At 43.3% G+C, this 22,157-nt stretch overlaps 1 protein-coding gene across 1 annotated transcript in view; it reads left to right on the top strand.

The window, feature by feature from the left end:
• The window catches only part of LOC126203540 (flexible cuticle protein 12-like), a 42,082-nt gene extending 27,531 nt beyond the window's left edge, over window positions 1–14,551 (top strand). Inside the window, exon 3 of the mRNA XM_049937864.1 lies at window positions 12,456–14,551. Within this exon, the coding sequence (XP_049793821.1) occupies window positions 12,456–12,768 (313 nt within the window). The 3' untranslated portion in view covers window positions 12,769–14,551. The remainder of the gene's footprint in view (window positions 1–12,455) is intronic.
• Window positions 14,552–22,157: the final 7,606 nt, after the last annotated feature.

Here is a 22,157-nt window from a genome sequence, read left to right as displayed (position 1 = left end):
TGGCCAGGGTAGTTGACTTACACCTTCTAGAGCACGTTGGGTGGCACGGGATACATGCGGACGTGCATTGTCCTGTTGGAACAGTAAGTTCCCTTGCCGGTCTAGGAATGGTAGAACGATGGGTTCGATGACGGTTTGGATGTACCGTGCACTATTCAGTGTCCCCTCGACGATCACCAGTGGTGTACGGCCAGTGTAGAAGATCGCTCCCCACACCATGATGCCGGGTGTTGGCCCTGTGTGCCTCGGTCGTATGCAGTCCTGATTGTGGCGCTCACCTGCACGGCGCCAAACACGCATACGACCATCATTGACACCAAGGCAGAAGCGACTCTCGTCGCTGAAGACGACACGTCTCCATCCGTCCCTCCATTCACACCTGTCGCGACACCACTGGAGGCGGGCTGCCCGATGTTGGGGCGTGAGCGGAAGACGGCCTAACGGTGTGCGGGACCGTAGCCCAGCTTCATGGAGACGGTTGCGAATGGTCCTCGCCGATACCCCAGGAGCAACAGTGTCCCTAATTTGCTGGGAAGTGGCGGTGCGGTCCCCTACGGCACTGCGTAGGATCCTACGGTCTTGGCGTGCATCCGTGCGTCGCTGCGGTCCAGTCCCAGGTCGACGGGCACGTGCACCTTCCGCCGACCACTGGCGACATCGATGTACTGTGGAGACCTCACGCCCCACGTGTTGAGCAATTCGGCGGTACGTCCACCCGGCCTCCTGCATGCCCACTATACGATACGCCCTCGCTCAGTCCGTCAACTGCACATACGGTTCACGTCCACGCTGTCGCGGCATGCTACCAGTGTTAAAGACTGCGATGGAGCTCCGTATGCCACGGCAAACTGGCTGACACTGACGGCGGCGGTGCACAAATGCTGCGCAGCTAACGCCATTCGACGGCCAACACCGCGGTTCGTGGTGTGTCCGCTGTGCCGTGCGTGTGATCATTGCTTGTACAGCCCTCTCGCAGTGTCCGGAGCAAGTATGGTGGGTCTGACACACCGGTGTCAATGTGTTCTTTTTTCCATTTCCAGGAGTGTATTTTCTGTTATTCCAGTCTCGAATTGCACGTGCAAAAAAAGAACTGCTATATCTTTTAGTGCCAGCTCTGATTTCCCTTATTTAATTTTTAAGATCATTTCTCCCCAACTGAAGTTCCCTTTGTAGGTCAGCGCTAACAAAATATTTTCGCATTTGGAGGAGAAAGTTGATGATTGAAATTTCGTGAGAAGATTCCGCTGCAACGAAAAACGCCTTTGTTTTGATGATGTGGACCCCAAATCCTGCGTCGTGTCTGTGACACTCTCGCCCCTATTTCGCGACAATACAAAACGTGCTGATCTTCTCTGCACTTTCTCGATGTACTCCCCTGATCCCATCTGGTAAGGATCCTAGACCGCGCAGCAGTACTCCGAAAGGGGACGAACAAGCGTTGTGTTTGCAGTCGCTTTATAAATCTGTTACATTTTCTAAATGTTCTGCCATTAAAAGGCAGTCTTTGGTTCGCCTTCCGTACAGCATTTTCTATGTGTTCTTTCTAATTTAAGTTTTTCGTAACTTTAATTCCTAGGTATTTAATTACATTTATGGCATTTAAATTTGACTGGTTTATTGTGTAACTGAAGCTTAACGGGTTCCTTTTAGCACTTATGTGAATACCGCACACTTTTCATTAGTCAGGGTCAATTTTCAATTCCCGCACCATACAGATGTCTTTTCTAAATCGTTTTGCAATTTGTTTTGATCTTCTGACGATTTTACTAGAAGATAAACTAAGACATTGCTCAGATTGTCTCCTAATTGGCTTATATAGTTAGGGAACAGCAGAGGGCCTAACACTACCTTGAGGAACGCCATAAATCTGTTCTCTTGTATGCGACTACTTTCGTCAATTACTATGAACTGTGACCTCTATGACAGGAAATCACGAATCCAGTCACATAACTGACACGATATACCATAAGCACACAATTCCACTATAAGCCGCTTATGTGGTACCGTGTCAAAAACCGTTTGGAAATCTAGAAATATGGACTCAATTTGAAATTCCTTACCAATAACACTCAGCAATTCGTGTGACTAAGGAGATAATTACGTTTCACAAGAACGATATTTTGTAAATCCGTGTTGACTGTTTGTCAACAGACTGTTCTCTTCGAGGTAATTCATAATGTTCGAACTGAACATATGTTCCAAAATACTGGTTCATATCTACGTTAATGCTGTGGGCCTATAACTTAGTGGATTACTCCTACGACATTTCTTGAATATTGATGTAATCTATTTTTAAAACGTTCACAATCTTCAACTAGTGTTGTGTCATTAAAACTCTGTGTACACGTTCAAAATGCGTGTAATGTCAGCTCTTGCTCAACCTACACTCTTTTCAGGTGCTGTAAATAAATGCGGCTGTCAGTATTTTCGATGTCAGACATCGTGAAGTGATTGAAATTGTCTCAGTGTAGCGTGTAATTTAATGAACAAATAACCGATGGCAGCACCAGTCGTAAACAATCTACAGGCATAGTGCAAGTTCTGCAATTCGTTAAAGCGCCCACGGGGCAGTTACAGTATCAATGTACAGCCCAATAATGGAATCAATTACATTTACAAATGACACAACGGAATGTGTAGCATAGTAGTTCAGTGAAACTTAGCTGTCTCTGCTGGCAGTTATCGTTGTTAAGAGTATGCTGCCTGGCGTGAGAAATCAGAACAATTAGCCCCTCGTTGTATTGCCGCGTGAAGTGCGGTAAAGAACTCGTGGTCACGGCAGCAAGCGAGGAAATCTTCCCGGGTGTCAACATTAATTTTTGTGTAGTGATTGACATTAGACGGTAGCGATTTCAAGTCTATCACAGCACAGTATTAACCAGTCACAAAACACCCATAACGAAAGACTTTATAACAAGTCATCTTAGAAAATAGCATTACTAAGATAGAGAAATAAATATCATTGGCTATATCAGTTTCCAATAACATGACGAATAACGATGTAGAATGTTTATAAAGTCTGTTTTGTTTGAAAAGCTTAAAGAGTTTTCATATAATCAATCTGGTGGCATTACTTTCGGCACGCTATCACACAAATCATTCTTTTATTTGTCTTCTTTAAAGGAGGGAAATCATATTACACGAAAAGTCAGTGAAATTTACGACTTAAGGTGATAAACGTCCATATACAAAACAGTTAGGGAAGCTTGGAAAACAGAATAAATCTCTAGGTGAGAAAGTCATTATTGTTCTGGTCAGTCCACACACGCAGTATGTATATTCGCAAAGTGTATAATAATTCGGCTGTGCATTTTAATACTCAAACGAGAGCGAAATTTAATCTTTGGCGAACGAGTAACCATTGATTTGAGGCTAGCCGCCTTCTGTACCCCACATAATCTAATATATACGATGTTATGAGGGATTATCTTACCAAAACTATAGATAAAACTTCTCTCTGAGCTCCACTAACAATACAGCTCATATCAAACGCAACCTGCCGACTGGTTCGTGGAGGTATGTACCGTCTATGCAACTAAATGAAGGCAGTTTGTTGCCATACGCGTTTCGCTTCATTTATTTGGGAAGCATCATCAGTGGCCGGAAATACATGTTTCTTTTTATACATACAGTGAACCTCTTATGTGATAGATATTAAATATGCCGGCCGCTGTGGCCGAGCGGTTCTAGGCGCTTCCGTCCGGAACCAGGTCTGCTGCTACGGTCACAGGTTCGAATCCTGCCTTGGGCTTGGCTGTGTGTGACGTTGCTAGGTTAGTTAAGTTTCAGTAGTTGTAAGTCTAGGCGACTGATGACCTCAGATGTGAAGTCCGATAGTGCTTAGAGCCATATAATATGCTGATATGTTACATTTTCTCGTGTTTTTCTCTTACTTTTAAGGTTAGAAGCAACTTTTGTAGCACAAGTATCGTATTCTAAATGTATCGTTCGGTGTTACTTACGATTTCCAGTGCTGTTGATACATGTGTATGTTCCTGAGGAGGTATTTGCTTGTCTTCACACTCCAGCTGACCGATTTCTACACACTTGTCACATCACATGTTTAACTTTCACTTCCATTTGGTGATCAACATATGTGTGTTTTCGGTGTGAAGCACAAACACACACACACACACACACACACACACACACACACAAAACAAGTGAAAAACTTCAACCATAACTGAAACAAAACACAGACAAACACACAACAACAGTTGGCAACACTACATGCCGAAAGCACACATATGTTGATCACTAAATAGAAGTGAAAGTGAAACATGCGATGTAACAAGTGTGTATGAAAAACGTCAGAAATCGTCCAGCTGAAGTATGAAGACCAAAAAACACATCTGCAGGAACACACACATGTGTTAACAATGCTGGAATTCGTAAGTAACACCGAACGAAACATTCTCAAGACGAAACTTGTGTTTTTCTCTTGCTTTTTAGGTTAGAAGCGACTTTTGTAACACAAGATGTAATATATCAGCATATTATACCTATCACATAATATGTTTATTGTATGTGTACATAATATGTATTTCACGCTACTTACGATGCCTCCCAAATAAATGAAGCGAAACACGTGTGGCAACAAACCAACATTTAGTTGCATAAACGGTACATACCTCCACGAATTTAGAACAACTAAGGGAGAGATGGAAAACAGATAAAAATACAGACTGGTTGCCAATGTGCTAGCAAGAGAGCACTTCTCACGTCTATTTAGCGGTCTGTGATTGCTAACTTAGTCAGCCAGTTCGAGGCCAGTCTTTCTAGATGACAAACGAATTCTCTATTGTCTTTACAAACGTTCTTCACCTCCCAAAAGTAAGTAATATCACTCCACATTTAGGAATTTAGTAAAACATGATATTATTTTCAGATGTGTGCAGAAGATATCTAGTTACTATTCAAATCCCAAGACACCAATTACAGAATTATAGAAGACACAATGTTTTAAATAGAAAATGAAGTAACTTTCTCTGATGTACGCTACAGTTACGGTTCTAAACAAGAATCTGTAAATTTATTACATGCTTGTGTGTAAAGCATCGGTATCCACTGTGTTGTTCTAAATAACGATAGTCCCTTGAAAAACACAAATTGTCTATGAAATTTTAGCAAAAAATGCAATCGTTTTAGTTATTGGTTTTTAAAACTAACTTATGTACATACGTATGTATGTATGCATGTATCTCTCTCCTCTGTCGTTCCTACTATCAAACCCACATTCTTCCATAACTCAGTCTTCATCTCCTTCCCCACTACATCATCCATTTCCCCCATGATTATGATATTACCGTCTCGCTTCACGTACAAAATTACCCGTTCAATATCGTCACATATTTCCTAGTTCTCTTTCCATCTTCTGTTTATGATGCTGACATATGTACCTGAACCCTTGCTTTCTTCTCCTTTTGTTTCTTGTTGATTCAGCTGAGAACAACCCTATCATTTATTTATTCACAGTATCTCACTTTCTGGCCTTCCTTCCTATTCTTGACGAATGTTCGTACCGTTACACCATTTTCTGCTTCTGTTGATATTACGCTATTTTTAGCTGACGAGAGATTCTTATTTTTGCACCAATTCACCTCACGGAACTGAACTGCATCTACACTGAACCTTTCCATTTAGCTTTTCCGATTTTCGAGCTACGCTACCATCTTCAAACATCTGACATGCACCGACTTTTCTAAAGTTATGCCTCCGTTGATTATCCAATCTTACCCTCATCGTCATCCGCCCCTTGGCAGTCCTCTCCCGGAGATCTCAATGGGGACTAAACCAGAATCTTTTGCCAGTGGAGAGATCATCACGATACTTTCTCAATACAGGCCACAGATATCCTTGGATACATTCTTGTCTCAAATGTTGTGGTTTCCGTCACTCCTGCATCTTCATACTGTTCATCATTATCGAATATTCAGACTCTTAGGGGCAGTTTCCCCCGGAAGTGTAGTAGGTTGTCCCGATACTCTGCCCGCTACTTCGAATACTTTGGCAAGCCCGACTGAAGAAATAGTTTGACTCCCTGCACCGGAAGTCTCCGGCAGTCATTCATGACGACCTTTATTTTAAATTTTATTAGTTGTTGGGACGAATCTGGGACTCAGGACATTTTAACTGTTAATCAAGGATGCTACCCACCGACCGTGGTTGCTATTAATTTATTGTAATTAATGATTAATTATTGCTGTAATAATATTTTTTGTTTTTTCTGCTTCATTGTGCATGTGACTACTAATCTACGTGTAATATATAAAAAAAATTTTATGTATGTAACATAGACTTACAGACGAACGAGCAAAATCATTTTGAGCTAAAGATTTATGAACATATTGCGAACCAAGGTGGTTATTTTTGTGAGGATGTGAATGCAGCTAAGATTAGGGCACAGCGCTCTGCAATTGTCATTCGAGCATATTTTCGTGTTGGGGAAGGGTGAGTTAGTAAGATAGCCGTGTCCTGCTCAAAGGAACTGTTTCAGTAAATACCTCAATTAACTGAAGAATACGAAAGAAAACCTAAATCACTATGTGTAGATGGGGAATTGAAAGCCAGTTCTCTCAAACGCAAGCACAATCTCTCACCACGTGATAACGACTGCTAAGTATTGTATTTTGATTTAGAACATTATAATAATGAATTTGACGCCTTCAGAGCAGTTGACCAACCGGAACGAGATAATGTTGATACAACGGTTAACCTAAATTGTACCTCCAAAACTGTGTTGTACAATGAGTTCATTTTCACTTTCTGAAGTCAGGGGGTTGGGGGTTGGGTTGTTTTGGGGAGGAGACCAGACAGCGAGGTCATCGGTCTCATCGGATTAGGGAAGGACGGGGAAGGAAGTCGGCCGCGCACTTTCAAAGGAGCCATCCCGGCATTTGCCTGGAGCGAGTTAGGGAAATCACGGAAAACCTAAATCAGGACGGCCGGACGCGGGATTGAACCGTCGTCCTCCCGAATGCGAGTCCAGTGTGCTAGCCACTGCGCCACCTCGCTCGGTCTGAAGTAATAAACGTGAAAATTTTCACTGGCGTTACCATACTTTCAGCACTAGTTAACTGAAATGTAGAGAGAAACGGAACAAGCATATAATAGTAGATACACTGACTAATTCAAATCGGCATATACAAAAACGTACGTAATAGTATTTTTTTTCCTCCGTTGAAAATAGAATCTGGCTGCAATTGCTCTTTTCTGCTTTGGTGGTTTGGCCTTCTCTTAACACACTGTTGTGAAGCTTGAGGTCTTCCGTCCATCGTCCCCATTTTGCATCTTGCGAGTATTCTACAGATGGCGACGCTTCTCGCTTCCCGTTTTCCACGTCTTCCGGTTCGCAGCCTTCTTCTTGTAGTCCCAGACATGTCGACTCCAGCTCCTCCTAAGTCGTGCACGCATGCTTCTTTCTGCTGGGGTCCATGGCCACACTTCCCTTGGCCATCGACTACCGTCCATGCTTTCGGACGTTCTTAGCACTTTAGATGTTTCCTCTCAAGGCATCTATTATTAGTTTATCGATACCCATAGCATCTCTTACGTTGGTATTTTCTACATCTACATCCATACTCCGCAAGCCACCTGACGGTGTGTGGTGGAGGGTACTCTGAGTACCTCTATCGGTTCTCCCTTCTATTCCCGTCTCGTATTATTCGTGGAAAGAAAGATTGTCGGTATGCCTGTGTGTGGGCTCTAATCTCTCTGATTTTATCCTCATGGTCTCTTCGCGAGATATACGTAGCAGGGAGCAATATCATGCTTGACTCCTCGGTGAAGGTATGTTCTCGAAACTTCAACAAAAGCCGGTACCGAGCTACTGAGCGTCTCTCTTGCAGAGTCCTCCACTGGAGTTTATCTGTCATCTCCGTAACGCTCTCGCGATTACTAAATAATCTTATAACGAAGCATGTTGCTCTCCGCTGGATCTCTATCTCTTCTGTTAACCCTATCTGGTACGGATCCCACACATGTGAGCAGTATTCAAGAAGTGGTCGAACAAGTGTACAGTAACATACTTCCTTGGTTTTCGGACTGCATTTCCTTAGGAATCTTCCAATGAATCTCAGTCTGGCATCTGCTATACCGACGATTAATTTTATATGGTCATTCCATTTTAATTCACTCCTAATGCCTACTCTCAGATCATTTATGGAATTAACTGCTTCCAGTGACTGACCTGCTATATTGTAGCTAAATGATCAATGATCTTTCTTTCTATGTATTCGCAGCACATTACACTGTCTACATTGAGATTCAATTGCCATTCCCTGCACCATGCGCCTACTCGTAGCAGATCCTCCTGCATTTCAGTACAATTCAACTTCTCGATATACTATAGCATCATCCGCAAAAGGCTCAGTAAACTAACGATGTTATCCACAAGGTCATTTATATAAAATTGTGAATAGCAACGGTCCTACAACACTCCCCTGCGGCACACCTGAAATCACTCTTACTTCGGAAGACTTCTCTCCATTGAGAATGACATCCTGCGATCTGATATCTAGGAACTATTCAACCCAATCACACAATTGGTCTGATAGTCCATATGCTCTTACTTTGTTCATTAAACGACTGTGGGAACTGTATCAAACGCCTTGCGAAAATCAAAAAACACGGCATCTACCTGGGAACCCGTGTCTATGGCCCTCTGAGTCTCGCGGACGAATAGCGCGAACTGGCTTTCATACGATCGTCTTTTTCGAAACCCATGCTGGTTCCTACAGATTAGATTTCTAGTCTCCAGAAAAGTCATTATACTCGAGCATAAAAGTGTTCTAAAATTCTAAAACTGATCGACGTTAGAGATATAGGTCTATAGTTCTGCACGTTTGTTCGACGTCCCTTCTTGAAAACCGGGTGGACCTGTGCCCTTTTCCAATCTTTTGGAACGCTACGCTCTTCTAGAGACCTACGGTACTCCGCTGCAATAAGGGGGCAAGTTCCTTGGCGTACTCTGTGTAAAATCGAACTGGTATCCCATCAGGTCCAGCTGCCTTTCCTCTTTTGAGCGATTGTAAATGTTTTTCTATCTCTCTGTCATCTATTTCGATATCTACCATTTTGTCATCTGCGCGACAGTCTCTAGAAGGAACTACAGTGCAGTCTTCCTCTGTGAAACAGCTTTGGACAAAAGACATTTAGTTCAAATGGTTCAAATGGCTCTGAGCACTATGCGACTTAACTTCTGAGGTCATCAGTCGCCTCGAACTTAGAACTAATTAAACCTAACTAACCTAAGGACATCACACACATCCATGCCCGAAGCAGGATTCGAACCTGCGACCGTAGCGGTCGCTCGGCTCCAGAATGTAGCGCCTAGAACCGCACGGCCACTCCGGCCGGCAGACATTTAGTATTTCGACCTTTAGTCTGTCATCCTCTGTTTCAGTACCATTTTGGTTACAGACTTTGACATAAGACCAAAATTTCTTAGCATTTTCTGCCAAGTCAGTACATAGAACTGTATTTTCGAATTCGTTGAACGTCTCTCACATAGCCCTCATCACACTACATTTAGCTTCGTGTAATTTTTGTTTGTCTGCAAGCCTTTGTCTCTGTTTATGTTTGCTGTGAAGTTCCCTTTGCTTCCGCAGCAGTTTTCTAACTCGGTTGTTGTACCATGGTGGCTCTTTTCCATCTCTTACGATCTTGCTTGGCACATACTCATCTAATGCATCTTGTACGAAGGTTTTGAATTTTTGTCCACTGATCCTCAACATTATCTGTACTTGAGATAAAACTTTTGTGTTGAGCCGTCAATACTCTGAAATCTGCTTTTTGTCACTTTTGCTAAACAGAAAAATCTTCCTACCTTTTTTCATATTTCTATTTACGGCTGAAATCACCGATGCTGTAACCGCTTTATGATCACTGACTCCCTGTTCTCCCTTAACTTTTTCAAATAGTTCGAGTCAGTTTAACTGCTCAAGGTAGTTTTCTGATAACGCACTTTAAATAATTCCGCTGGATTCTTTGTCCCTGCCACCCGTTATAAACGTTTGAGTCTCTCAGTCTATATCTGGTAAATTAAAATCTCCACCCAAACTATAACATATCCGGGAAATCTACTCGAAATATTTTCCAAATTTTCCTTCAGGTGTTCTGCCACAACAGCTGCTGAGCCAGGGGGCCTATAGAGACGTCCAATTACCATGTCTGAGCCTGCTTTAACCGTGACCTTCACCCAAATTATTTCACATTTCGGATCTCCGTCAATTTCCTGAGATAGTATTGCACTTTTTATCGTTATAAACACACCTCGCCCTTCACTGTCCAGTTGTCTCTGCGGTATATATTCCAATCGGAGTTTAGAATTTCATTACTGTTTACATCTGGTTTCAGCCAACTTTCCGTCCCTAGTACTATGTGTTCATTGTGACCGTTTATTAATGAGAGCAGTTCTGGGACCTTTCTATAGACGCTCCTGCAGTTTACTATCACCCCATTAATACTGTCATTCGTTGTTGCGTTTTGCATATTGCTATCTTGTCGCGTGTCAGGAGGCGTCTTGTCGGGCCTATGGAGGGAATTCTCTAACCTAAAAACCCACTTGTGCACTGCACACGTACTCCGCTACCCTTATAGCCACTTCCTGCGTGTAGTGCAAACCTGACCTATTCAGGGGGACCCTAAATTTCTCCACCCGATAGCGGAGGTCGAGAAATTGGTACCCCAGATCTCCTCAGAATCCTCTGAACCTCTGGTTTAAGCCTTCAATTCGGCTCCAAACCAGAGGAACGCGAACGGTTCTGGGAACGACGCTACACATAGTTAGCTCACATTCCACCCCGCGAGAGAAGCTTTCCGCCTTCGCCTACCCCGCCATCCGCCTGTATGAACTGAGGATGACCTCTGAACCCAGACGGCAGGGGTCATTGGTGCCGACATGAGCAACAATTTGCAGTCGGGTGCACCCAGTGATCTCTATCGTCGCCGGCAGGGCCTCCTCCACATATCGCATGAGAACCCCGGCAAGCAAACAGAGTGAACACTGGCCTTCTTCCCCAACGTTTCCGCTATTTCATAACGGGCTCCATCACCCGCCTAATCAGTAATAAATCCCTCCCCCATTGTGCCTGCTCGGACATTGCTGAAGGAGCGGCCTCATTTCCACTCACAGGCAGAGCGGATGATGTCACACGGCCAGCCTCCACATTGACCCTCCGCCTCGTGCGACGCGAAAGCAGTTGAACTCGCCACTCGCCTTGGGGAGAGGGTGGCCCAACCGTGCCCGGTACCCGCGAAGATGTCTCGATAAAGGGATCGTGGGTGAAGCATGCACCACCTGGGGTGTACCGTGCGACGCACCAGACTCCGCACTGCCGCTACACTCCGAGGCAGCAGCCTGAAGACGGCTGACCGCGGCCATCAGCACGTTCAGCTGTTCGCGCACAGTGGCCAGCTCCTCCTCCGTCCGTACACAGCAGTCACACATCCTGTCCATCCTAAGAAATCAACAATTTACGGCAGAGTTAAGTAATCAACTTTTAACTAGAACGCTAATTCACTAAAGGAGGATGATTAAATTGTGGTTACTAGACACCTCTTGTTGGAAACAATGAAAATAAGCCCTAATTGTCTCTGGACTGTATTCATAAACAAACACGAAATCTAAGGAACACTACTACTAGTATTCGAAAATTAAAGCTTCCTAATAGCAAAAAGACGTGGAAAAAGAAGTGTCAAATAAGAAAAACACTATTAATACTGAAATTTACGTAGCTTGCTGCACAGGAGATGTGAAGTAGACAGTAGTTATACATCGACCAGCTTGAAGAAACCACAAGTTCGTATCCAAAAGTCTGTCTCTAGAGCATAAAACTTACCTCTGACGCTTCTCTGTTACTCACGGATCTGCACAGTACCTAGTGACGTTTTCAACAACTGAACAACGTATCACTGGTGTGCACAGTCAAATGGTGGCGTAAGTCAGAATGCAGAGCTTAGCTCACACCTGCTCTTAAGGCCAGCAACATAAACACGGACTAGCCCGTATCAGGCATATGGGACAGCATTACAAGTCAATCCCACGAATAACATTCTTTGCAGGGCGAAACCAGGCTAACGAGCATTCAATAAAAAAAGTCTGATAGCGGAATGAACATGCGCAAGCAGCTGGTTGTTGTTCGAAAGAACTGAGTTCAGCTGTCGCACGGTCGTTCTGTTTTGTTTAAATCAGTACTCAGGTGCTGAGAGAGCTTCTCAGGAGACCAACCCGGAGACTGGGATGCTGCAATTACAAAACCGAAATGCATGTGACAGTAATTAAGAGCTTGTATTCTCGATAGAGCAGCTTTTCCGAGGTATCCATAAATTACATCAGGTGGATGTGATGATGCTACCAACTTCCACTTAACGTAGAATACGAGTGAAAGCTAGGTAGCTAATTAACTCGATACTCACGAGAGATTGAACCCAGACTAACCTCTTACCTTTTGCAGCTACAGGACGAGCGACGGTCAGTCCCACGAAGAGTCCGGAGCACTGACGCCTGACGGGGAGTCGGTGGCGCTACAGGGCGGCTACACGTGGACGTCTCCAGAGGGCATCACCTTCACTGTCACTTACACGGCCGACGACGACCGCGGCTTCGTCCCCACTGTTACCCAGCAGGGAGCAGGTGGCGTGTCCAAGCCTCTGGAACCGCAGTTTGGCGGAGGTCGCGTGCAGCCGCAGCCACGGCCAGGTGGCTTCCCCAGGCCGCCGGGCGCAGGTGCCGGCGGAAGCCCAAGGCGGCCGGGAGCAGGAAAATAGGGGATACCCGGCTACTCTGGCAGCGGGGCGACGAGATTTACAGGCAGAAAGCAACGTGGCACTCTGTGTAATAAAAGCACTAACAAGGAGACCACACGGCACGCGGACTTCTCTTAATTTTTGTTAAATTTATGGTACGTGAAGTTCAAGACACAAATATCAGTCAAGCTGAGCAGATCACTGCAGCTCTCGAAAATTCCCGAGCAAATAGACGTCGTACGTTTCCGACTATCTTTAATACTCTACTTTTATTTATTTTACCTGTCAAGGACATGAAACAATGCTGATGGTGCATTAGTAACTTCAGAAATTAATTACATAAAACTTACCCATGTCAGTAGAAGCAGAAAGTAGCAACAATAAAAATACTAAGATTTATATGTAGCACAAAAATTTATGAAGTAGAGACAGGAACGTAAGGAAAAAAACGAACAAGCAGCATGATACTTTTCTTCGTTTTCTGTAGAGAGCCCATTATTCGATGGTTTTGACTGCAGCTTTGTTAGCTGCAGCGAGACCAGTAGCAGAGATATCTTGCAGTTTCCTACTGATTGGCAGCTGTTGTTGGTCCTACAGGTCTCCATACTGGCAAATTCTACCACGACTGCTGAAGCCCCGTTTCCGGTGGTTGAGTTTGGACCGAGACCTCTTAGCTTGTTCACCGTCTTCCTTGTCCCATAAATAAATGCGAAAACTGGTACAGGAGAGAATCGAAACGTTTGATATGTAGCGTTACAGATGATTGGTGAAAATCAGGTGGACCGACAAGATAAGGAACGAGGAGTTTCTCGGCAGAAACGGTGAAGGAAGGAACATACGAAAACACTGACAAGAAGTAGGTACAGGATGACAGGACATGTGTTAAGCCATCATGGAAAAACCTCCCTGACATTACAAGGAACTCTACGAGATAAACGCTGTTACAAAAGGCAGAGATATGAATACATCAACAAACAATTGAGGATGTATGGGACAAGTGTCAATCTGAAGCTTACAATACATAAAGACGGAAAAAAGTGTCTTTTTGGTTATTCATTTTCCGTTTTTTCACTGTTCGATTCGAATATGTACGATTATTTAAATTTAAAACCCGTCACAGATAACGTAATTAACTCTTATCTAAATGGGACTTTTGCGAAATAGGCACGTCTTCTTATTGATAATTACATATCGAACAAAAATCCAGTTCTTATTGCAAATGTAAATACTTGATTACAGAACTTTTGCAAAAGATTAAGAAAGATTTTTAACATTACAAAGTTAACATAATTTTCTCTATCTTTATGTATTTTACGCCTTATGGAAATGCTCGTGAAACGTGCACCTTCATTCAAAACTTTGTTCCCTAGAAATCAAGCCCATCTTCCCCCTCCCCTTCCTCCAAGTGGCAGGAAGCCCTTTATCACAGAGCCTCGCTGGTTGTCGGATAAACTGGCGTATTAAGTATGGTCTGAAATCTTAACAGTCGGTTTTTTCGAGAATTTTTGAGAGTTCCATCGTGATACCTTGGTTTATTGATATTTAAATAGTGAACTTCACTAACCTTAAATATAAAACATGTAAAAAATCATATTGCTGTGAGGTCTCCTTAAAAGTAAATTACAACACAGTAACATCTTCGGGTACTGGTCTGCTAATTTGCCTTTGCAATCGACTGCTAAGCCAAACTTCCAGCTTATCATTACAAAACAACGTTAAACAATTTCTCTGATGTTGATTACCTGAATATCATTGTATGTTTAAGCGAATTAACAAATACAATAATCTTTTAACATACATAAAACGTTTGTCATTCACAGACTGGTTGTGAAGCAGTTCAGAATGATGCCAGCTTTGAGCTGCTGCACCATTCCAATATGCTGCCACGATTTAGTTGCTACCCCTATGACTAATCGTGGAAATTGTATTTCCACAACACTTAAAAAATTTTGTCACCATTAAATTTCTACACAATTAATAACTGTTTTGACCAGTGCGTTGCTACACCCCTGCAACATGCTACCAGCACTGCATTTCAAAACCACTGCAAGAAGTTGCCTATCTAGATCTGCTACACAGTACACAATGTGGGCACTACTGAGTCGTTACATCGATACAAAAATATTACCACCTCTGACTTGCTATTACAATGGACACTGCCGCCAAAATTAAAAAGTTACAACAACGCATAACCATTGCTACACCACTGCAGTATTTTCCACAGCTGAGTTGTAACAACACCGAAATCTCTTTCCACCCTTGAGCTGCTATACAAGTGTAAATTCTGTCACCATTGATTTGCTAAACCAGTGCTATAAATCAGCATCATTGAGTGTCTACATCACTGCAAAATATTGTCACCACTGACTTGTAACAACATTGCAAATTGTTGCCACCATTGATATCCAAGATCACAGTGAAATGTGGCAAACATTGGTTTGCCACTGCCATGGTTAACACATGGGCCGCTTCTTCAAGGTAAATAATGCCATCATGAATTTGCTACGTTTCTACAAAAATTATACCGCTACTGAACCTGGATATTATTTGAGACTATTGACACAATTGGGTTACTGCACTATCGAAATATGTTGCCGACAGGGGTTGCTGTGTAGCTATTTAACTGTCGACTTTATTTGGTTGCTAGACTACTCGAACAATTTGGCACTGATGAGTTTGTATTTGACAGCAAAATGTTGCCACCACTCAGTTACAACACAAATACGAAATATTGGCACATTGAGTTGCTACACTGTGCGAGATGGTACCACCTGTGAATAGTTTCATGATTGCAAAATGTTTGTCACCACTCAGTTCCTACTTAAGAGATAATTATTGCCGCCTCTGTGGTGCTGTACAAGTTAATATCAAGCCACACCAGAAACTCTACACTTCCGCATAATTTGTCCACCGCTAAGATGCTACATGGTTGTAATATGGCAACCATTAAGATGGTACACTACCCGAAAAATGTTGCCGCACCACTGTACAATATACGGCTATCGAGTTACTAAGCTACCGAAAAATGATGTCATCCTTGAACTGCTACAACACTTTAAAATACTGCCACCATTGAGCAGATAGAAAATTATTGTCAGTATTGAGTTGCAAGTATAGCAAGACCTCTTTCATGTGTAGTATAATCGAGTAAATTCGAATAATATGCATGTATGTGAAACACCAGTCACTCCCCTTAAGTCTTTCTTTTTGTTTTTTGAGTTATCAGTGTTCTGACTAGTTTGATGTGGCCAAAGACCACTACCTCTCTTGTGCCACCCTTCCATCTCAGAGCATCAATTGTGACCTACGTCCTCAACTCTTAGCTGGATGTATTTCAGCCTATGTCTCTACAGCTCTCTCTAGTACCATTAAAGTTATTCCGTGATGTCTTAAGAGATATGCTATTATTCTGCCCCTTCTCCTTGCCAGTGTTTTCCACGTATTCATTTCCTCTCCGATTCTGCGCAGAACCTTCTCCTTCCTTACCGTAACAGGCCACCTAATAATCAATATTGATCTGTAGCAGCACATCTCAAATGCTTCGATTCTCTTCTGTTTCGATTTGCCCACAGCCCATGTTTCACTACCATAGAATGCTGTGCTCCAAACGTACACTCTCAGAAATTTCTTCCTCATATTAAGTCCACTGTTTGATACTAAGAGATTTATCTTGACCAGGAATGCCCTTTTTTGCCAGTCCTAGTCTGTGTCTGATATCTTCTTTGCTCCGTTCGTCACTGGCTATTTTGTCGCCTAGGTAGTAGAATTCCATAACTTCATCTTCTTAGTGACCCTCAGACTTGATATTAAGTTTGTCACCTGTTCTTATTTCTACTACTTCTTATTACTTTCGTCTTTTTTCGATTTATTCTCAAACCATATTCTATACTCGTTAGACTGTTCATTCCATTCAGCAGATCTAGCAATTCCTGTTCACTTTCACTCAGGATAGCAATGTCATCAGCGAATCGTATAATTGATATCCTACCACCTTGAATTATAATTCCACTCCCGAAACTTTGTTTTATTTCTGACATTCCTTCTTCGATGTACAGACTGTACAGACTGAACAGTAGACTACGTCTCTGTCTTACACCCGTCTCCCAGTGTAGCTTATACCTATTTTTCTCAGCATTTGGAACATCTTTCACCATTTGACACTGTCGAAAAATCCCATGAACGTGTCTTAACTTGTTTTTAGTCTTTCTCCAGTTATCAACCGCAACGTCAGAATCGTCTCTCTTGTGCCTTTACATTTCCTAAAACCAAACTGATCGTCATCTAACACATCTTCTGTTTCCTTTTGCATTCTTCTGTATGTTGTTCCTGTCAGCAACAGGAATGAATTAGCTGTTAAGCAGTTTGTGCGTTAATTCTCCCTCTTGTCAGCTCTTACAATCTTCGGAATTATGTGGATGATATTTTTCCGAAAGTCAGATGGTATTCCGCCAGACTAAAACATTCTACACACCAAGGCGAATAGTCATTTTTTTGCCATTTCACCCACTGATTTTAGAAATTCTGATGGGAAGTTATCTATCGCTTCTATCTTATATGATCTTAAGTAGCCCAAAGCACTCTTCTGATTCTAATACTAGTTCCCCTATCTCTTCCAGATCAACTCAAGTTTCCTCTTCTATTACATCAGACAAATATTCTGTGTTATAGAGGCTCTATCCTCTGCATTTAGCAGTACAATTAATGTTACCAGCCTTGCTTTTAATTTCAACGAAGGTTGTTTTGACTTTCCTACATGCTGAGCCAGTCATTGCTTTTTCGATTTCCTTACATCTTTCATTCAACCATTTCGTCTTAGCTTCCCTGCACTTACTATTTATTTCATTCCTCAGCGACATGTATTCCTTTATTCCTGAATTTCCCTTAACATTTTTGTACTTCCTTCTTTCGTCGATGAAGTGAAGTATTTCTTCTGTTACCCATATTTCCTTCGCAGTTACCTTCTCTTTTCTTTCCAACTTCTGTGATTGCGCTTTTTAGAGATGTCCATTCCTCATAAACCTATTGAGCCTATTGAGCTACTCATGATTGCTGCATCTATAGCCTTAGAGAATTTCAAACGTATCTCATCGCTCCTTAGTACTTCCGTATGTCACTTCTTTGCGTATTGTCTTTTCTTGACTAACGTGTTAAATTTCAGCCTACTTTTCGCCACGACTACTTTGTGATCTGACCGCTTAAGTTAACTGCCTCAATTACGTAATGGATGTTGGAAGCAAATTGGCTCTGTGCCATTCAACCCCTGGGTGGAAATCTTGACATATGAATGAAACCTATCAACAAATATTAAAAAAATACGCATCCAACCAAAATAACTGTACTAACTTCTGTCAGTGGATATCTCATCTTACGAATGAAACACAGATATGAATGACCATTGCTACTTACAACTATAAAGAAAGGTATTATGTTTTAAGAATTTCATTTATTTGAGCAAACCACAAAAAGGCACATTGAATACTTTTCAGCAAGAAGTCGGGATCAAGAGTCTGTATACCACCGGAGCTGTACTATATTTTATTGTGTTGAACATTTGTGCTGCCTCGTTGTGCCTGCACCTGCTGGTGTGAAGACTCGGCTCATGTACTGCATGTCGGCTCTGTATGTAAAGACACGGTCTTTTAGTTGATGGCGAAACTACGACTAATCCTGCCCTATCTTAAATAAGTGCTGGCAGATACCTGTTCAAATTTACGTTAATGAGGACGATGGTATGCGTCCGTTCCAATGCCCATCTATCTTTAAATTTCCAAAAACCAAATTATAAGTTAATAAATATTCTAACTACACTCCTGGAAATTGAAATACGAACACCGTGAATTCATTGTCCCAGGAAGGGGAAACTTTATTGACACATTCCTGGGGTCAGATACATCACATGATCACACTGACAGAACCACAGGCACATAGACACAGGCAACAGAGCATGCACAATGTCGGCACTAGTACAGTGTATATCCACCTTTCGCAGCAATGCAGGCTGCTATTCTCCCATGGAGACGATCGTAGAGATGCTGGATGTAGTCCTGTGGAACGGCTTGCCATGCCATTTCCACCTGGCGCCTCAGTTGGACCAGCGTTCGTGCTGGACGTGCAGACCGCGTGAGACGACGCTTCATCCAGTCCCAAACATGCTCAATGGGGGACAGATCCGGAGATCTTGCTGGCCAGGGTAGTTGACTTACACCTTCTAGAGCACGTTGGGTGGCACGGGATACATGCGGACGTGCATTGTCCTGTTGGAACAGCAAGTTCCCTTGCCGGTCTAGGAATGGTAGAACGATGGGTTCGATGACGGTTTGGATGTACCGTGCACTATTCAGTGTCCCCTCGACGATCACCAGTGGTGTACGGCCAGTGTAGGAGATCGCTCCCCACACCATGATGCCGGGTGTTGGCCCTGTGTGCCTCGGTCGTATGCAGTCCTGATTGTGGCGCTCACCTGCACGGCGCCAAACACGCATAGGACCATCATTGGCACCAAGGCAAAAGCGACTCTTATCGCTGAAGACGACACGTCTCCATTCGTCCCTCCATTCACGCCTGTCGCGACACCACTGGAGGCGGGCTGCACGATGTTGGGGCGTGAGCGGAAGACGGCCTAACGGTGTGCGGGACCGTAGCCCAGCTTCATGGAGACGGTTGCGAATGGTCCTCGCCGATACCCCAGGAGCAACAGTGTCCCTAATTTGCTGGGAAGTGGCGGTGCGGTCCCCTACGGCACTGCGTAGGATCCTACGGTCTTGGCGTGCATCCGTGCGTCGCTGCGGTCCGGTCCCAGGTCGACGGGCACGTGCACCTTCCGCCGACCACTGGCGACAACATCGATGTACTGTGGAGACCTCACGCCCCACGTGTTGAGCAATTCGGCGGTACGTCCACCCGGCCTCCCGCATGCCCACTATACGCCCTCGCTCAAAGTCCGTCAACTGCACATACGGTTCACGTCCACGCTGTCGCGGCATGCTACCAGTGTTAAAGACTGCGATGGAGCTCCGTATGCCACGGCAAACTGGCTGACACTGACGGCGGCGGTGCACAAATGCTGCGCAGCTAGCGCCATTCGACGGCCAACACCGCGGTTCCTGGTGTGTCCGCTGTGCCGTGCGTGTGATCATTGCTTGTACAGCCCTCTCGCAGTGTCCGGAGCAAGTATGGTGGGTCTGACACACCGGTGTCAATGTGTTCTTTTTTCCATTTCCAGGAGTGTAATTGAATAAAGTCAGAAGAAATAAATTCATTACAGTATGTGACCCTGAGTGATGCTCATATCGAATGAAGCTTTCCTACTTGGATCGAAAAATGCAAAGTACTCTCCTCATTCAGTAAACTGAACCAGACATTCGTCAACTCTCACATCTAAGGACAAAATATAATCTGACAAAGTAGGAGGTTAAACAAAAATCTGTGTGCTTGGCTGAATTCTAGGGCAGAAGGTCATTCACCAATTGCAAAGAGCCAAGCAGACGTTGTCCATGACCACACACCAATGTTAGAAGATTTCCTGCAGTCGCATGGAGTCAATTAGACGACTATTGATCTGGTGAGTCTGAAAACAGCCCGGTCTGACCCTTCTTGTGGCAAAGTATCGACAGTGATGTGAGTAGAATCCAGAATGTGTTGTATGTCATCCGGTGAGAATTACGGAACTTTGTACCCCACACTAATTTTCTGTATTTTTCACAGGTCCTTTCCAATCATAGGCCTTAGCGCCGTGAGAGTCTCTTTTTTACCAAAAGAAAACAAGTGTTTGCTCAATGAATGCTTGGTTTGATATATCTAGCACGGGTGGGGGTCACGACAGCCGTCCCTCTGATGTCACTATGTCTTCGCCGTAGGACTTAAGTTCTCAGAATGCTGCACGATTCCCACGCTACGGCTTGGAGCCAAAAAGGAAATCACTTTGCAAGCGGGTGGCGGATGCTATTTCTTTTGCATCCCGTGTCCAATGTTGTAAGATACCCTTCTACCGATAGAGCTCTTTTCCCTACCAGGAGAAGAAGGAGGCCAAAGTCTAATACACTGGGGGCAGTAGAGCGACCCAGTCTCGCTCTGTCGAATGCGTACCTCATCTTTCTCTGCTCAGCTCTGACAAGCGCCTACTACGCTTGTAAGCTACTCCTAGCTCACTGTTGTTCTGCGCTACAAAAGTAATAAGAATTACAAAGGAATTGTAATTGTTATAATAGTTCTTACATTACGTTATTTTCGAAAAGTGATTGTATTGTTACAAGTTAAACAAGCCGAATGGAGATTCTGCCTAGTGCAACTAATGAAAAGCAGAGCATATGAAGCTGATCAATCGGTGGCTTTTCTGACCTGTAATATATTTGTCTGCACCGTATTCGAGTATGGACCTCAAGTGCAGATCATGCCAATAAGCCAAGGAAAAAGATTTCTATAACAGAAGGTTTATATGTACACTCATTGTTTGGTTATTATCGATGCGTTGCAGATTTGCCTATCTCCTCTCTTTCGTAATAGGGTAATAGGGTATGAAAAGGTAATCAAAAACGCATTAAACATGAGAAACGTCGCATTAAACGCGTGACGTTATCATTATAATGCAAAATGTTGCTACAATTGAACTCTTACACAACTGCAAAATATTGCCGCTACGGAACTAGTACACCACTACATTACGCTACGATAGTGAATTTCTACCCGACTGCAAAATGGTTGAACCGTTGAATTTCTATGCGACTGCACAATTTTGTCAGCATTGAGCTGCCGCACCACTGAAATATGTGACCACAAATGAGTTGCTACACAGTAGCAAAAATTTGCCTGTCAGCAGTTTTTAGGCAAAGAAATGTAAACAATAATCGGTTAAAAGTCATCACAAATTCAATATTCCACACCTGGGCCATGAAATACTTCATAAGGTAACGTAATAAGTCTTGGTATCTACCTAAAGTACAAATCTGAAAAAGTTAAACAAACCGAATGGAGATTCTGCCTAGTGCAACTAATAAAAAGCAGAGCATATGAAGCTGATCAATCGGTGGCTCTTTTGACCAGTAATATATTTGTCTGCACCGTATTCGAGTATGGACCTCAAGTGCAGATCATGTCAATAAGCCAAGGAAAAAGATTTCTATTTGTTGACCGAACGATGCTGTGTATTGCTGGAAATCTACGTCACGACTTATCTACAGATTCTGTACACGAAACACTCAGCACCAAAAACATATTGGAAAAATCAAGTAACATTTGGCCCGACTCTGATTTAGTAGGCTACTTCACGACCGAATCACAAAATCTCTTCCACAACATGATCCTACAACGTTCAGCTTTCAAGAATACATGTAGTCCCTCCCTTCCTACATCTTTCTAGAAGAGATGTGCTACACTTCTCCAGATGCCTCTAGATAATGAAGAAGTGAACGAGA

This window comes from Schistocerca nitens, chromosome 9, assembly GCF_023898315.1.
Source record: "Schistocerca nitens isolate TAMUIC-IGC-003100 chromosome 9, iqSchNite1.1, whole genome shotgun sequence".
Lineage (NCBI taxonomy): Eukaryota > Metazoa > Arthropoda > Insecta > Orthoptera > Acrididae > Schistocerca > Schistocerca nitens.
Note: the sequence above shows the minus strand (reverse complement) of the source record. Positions and strands in the feature narration are given on the sequence as shown.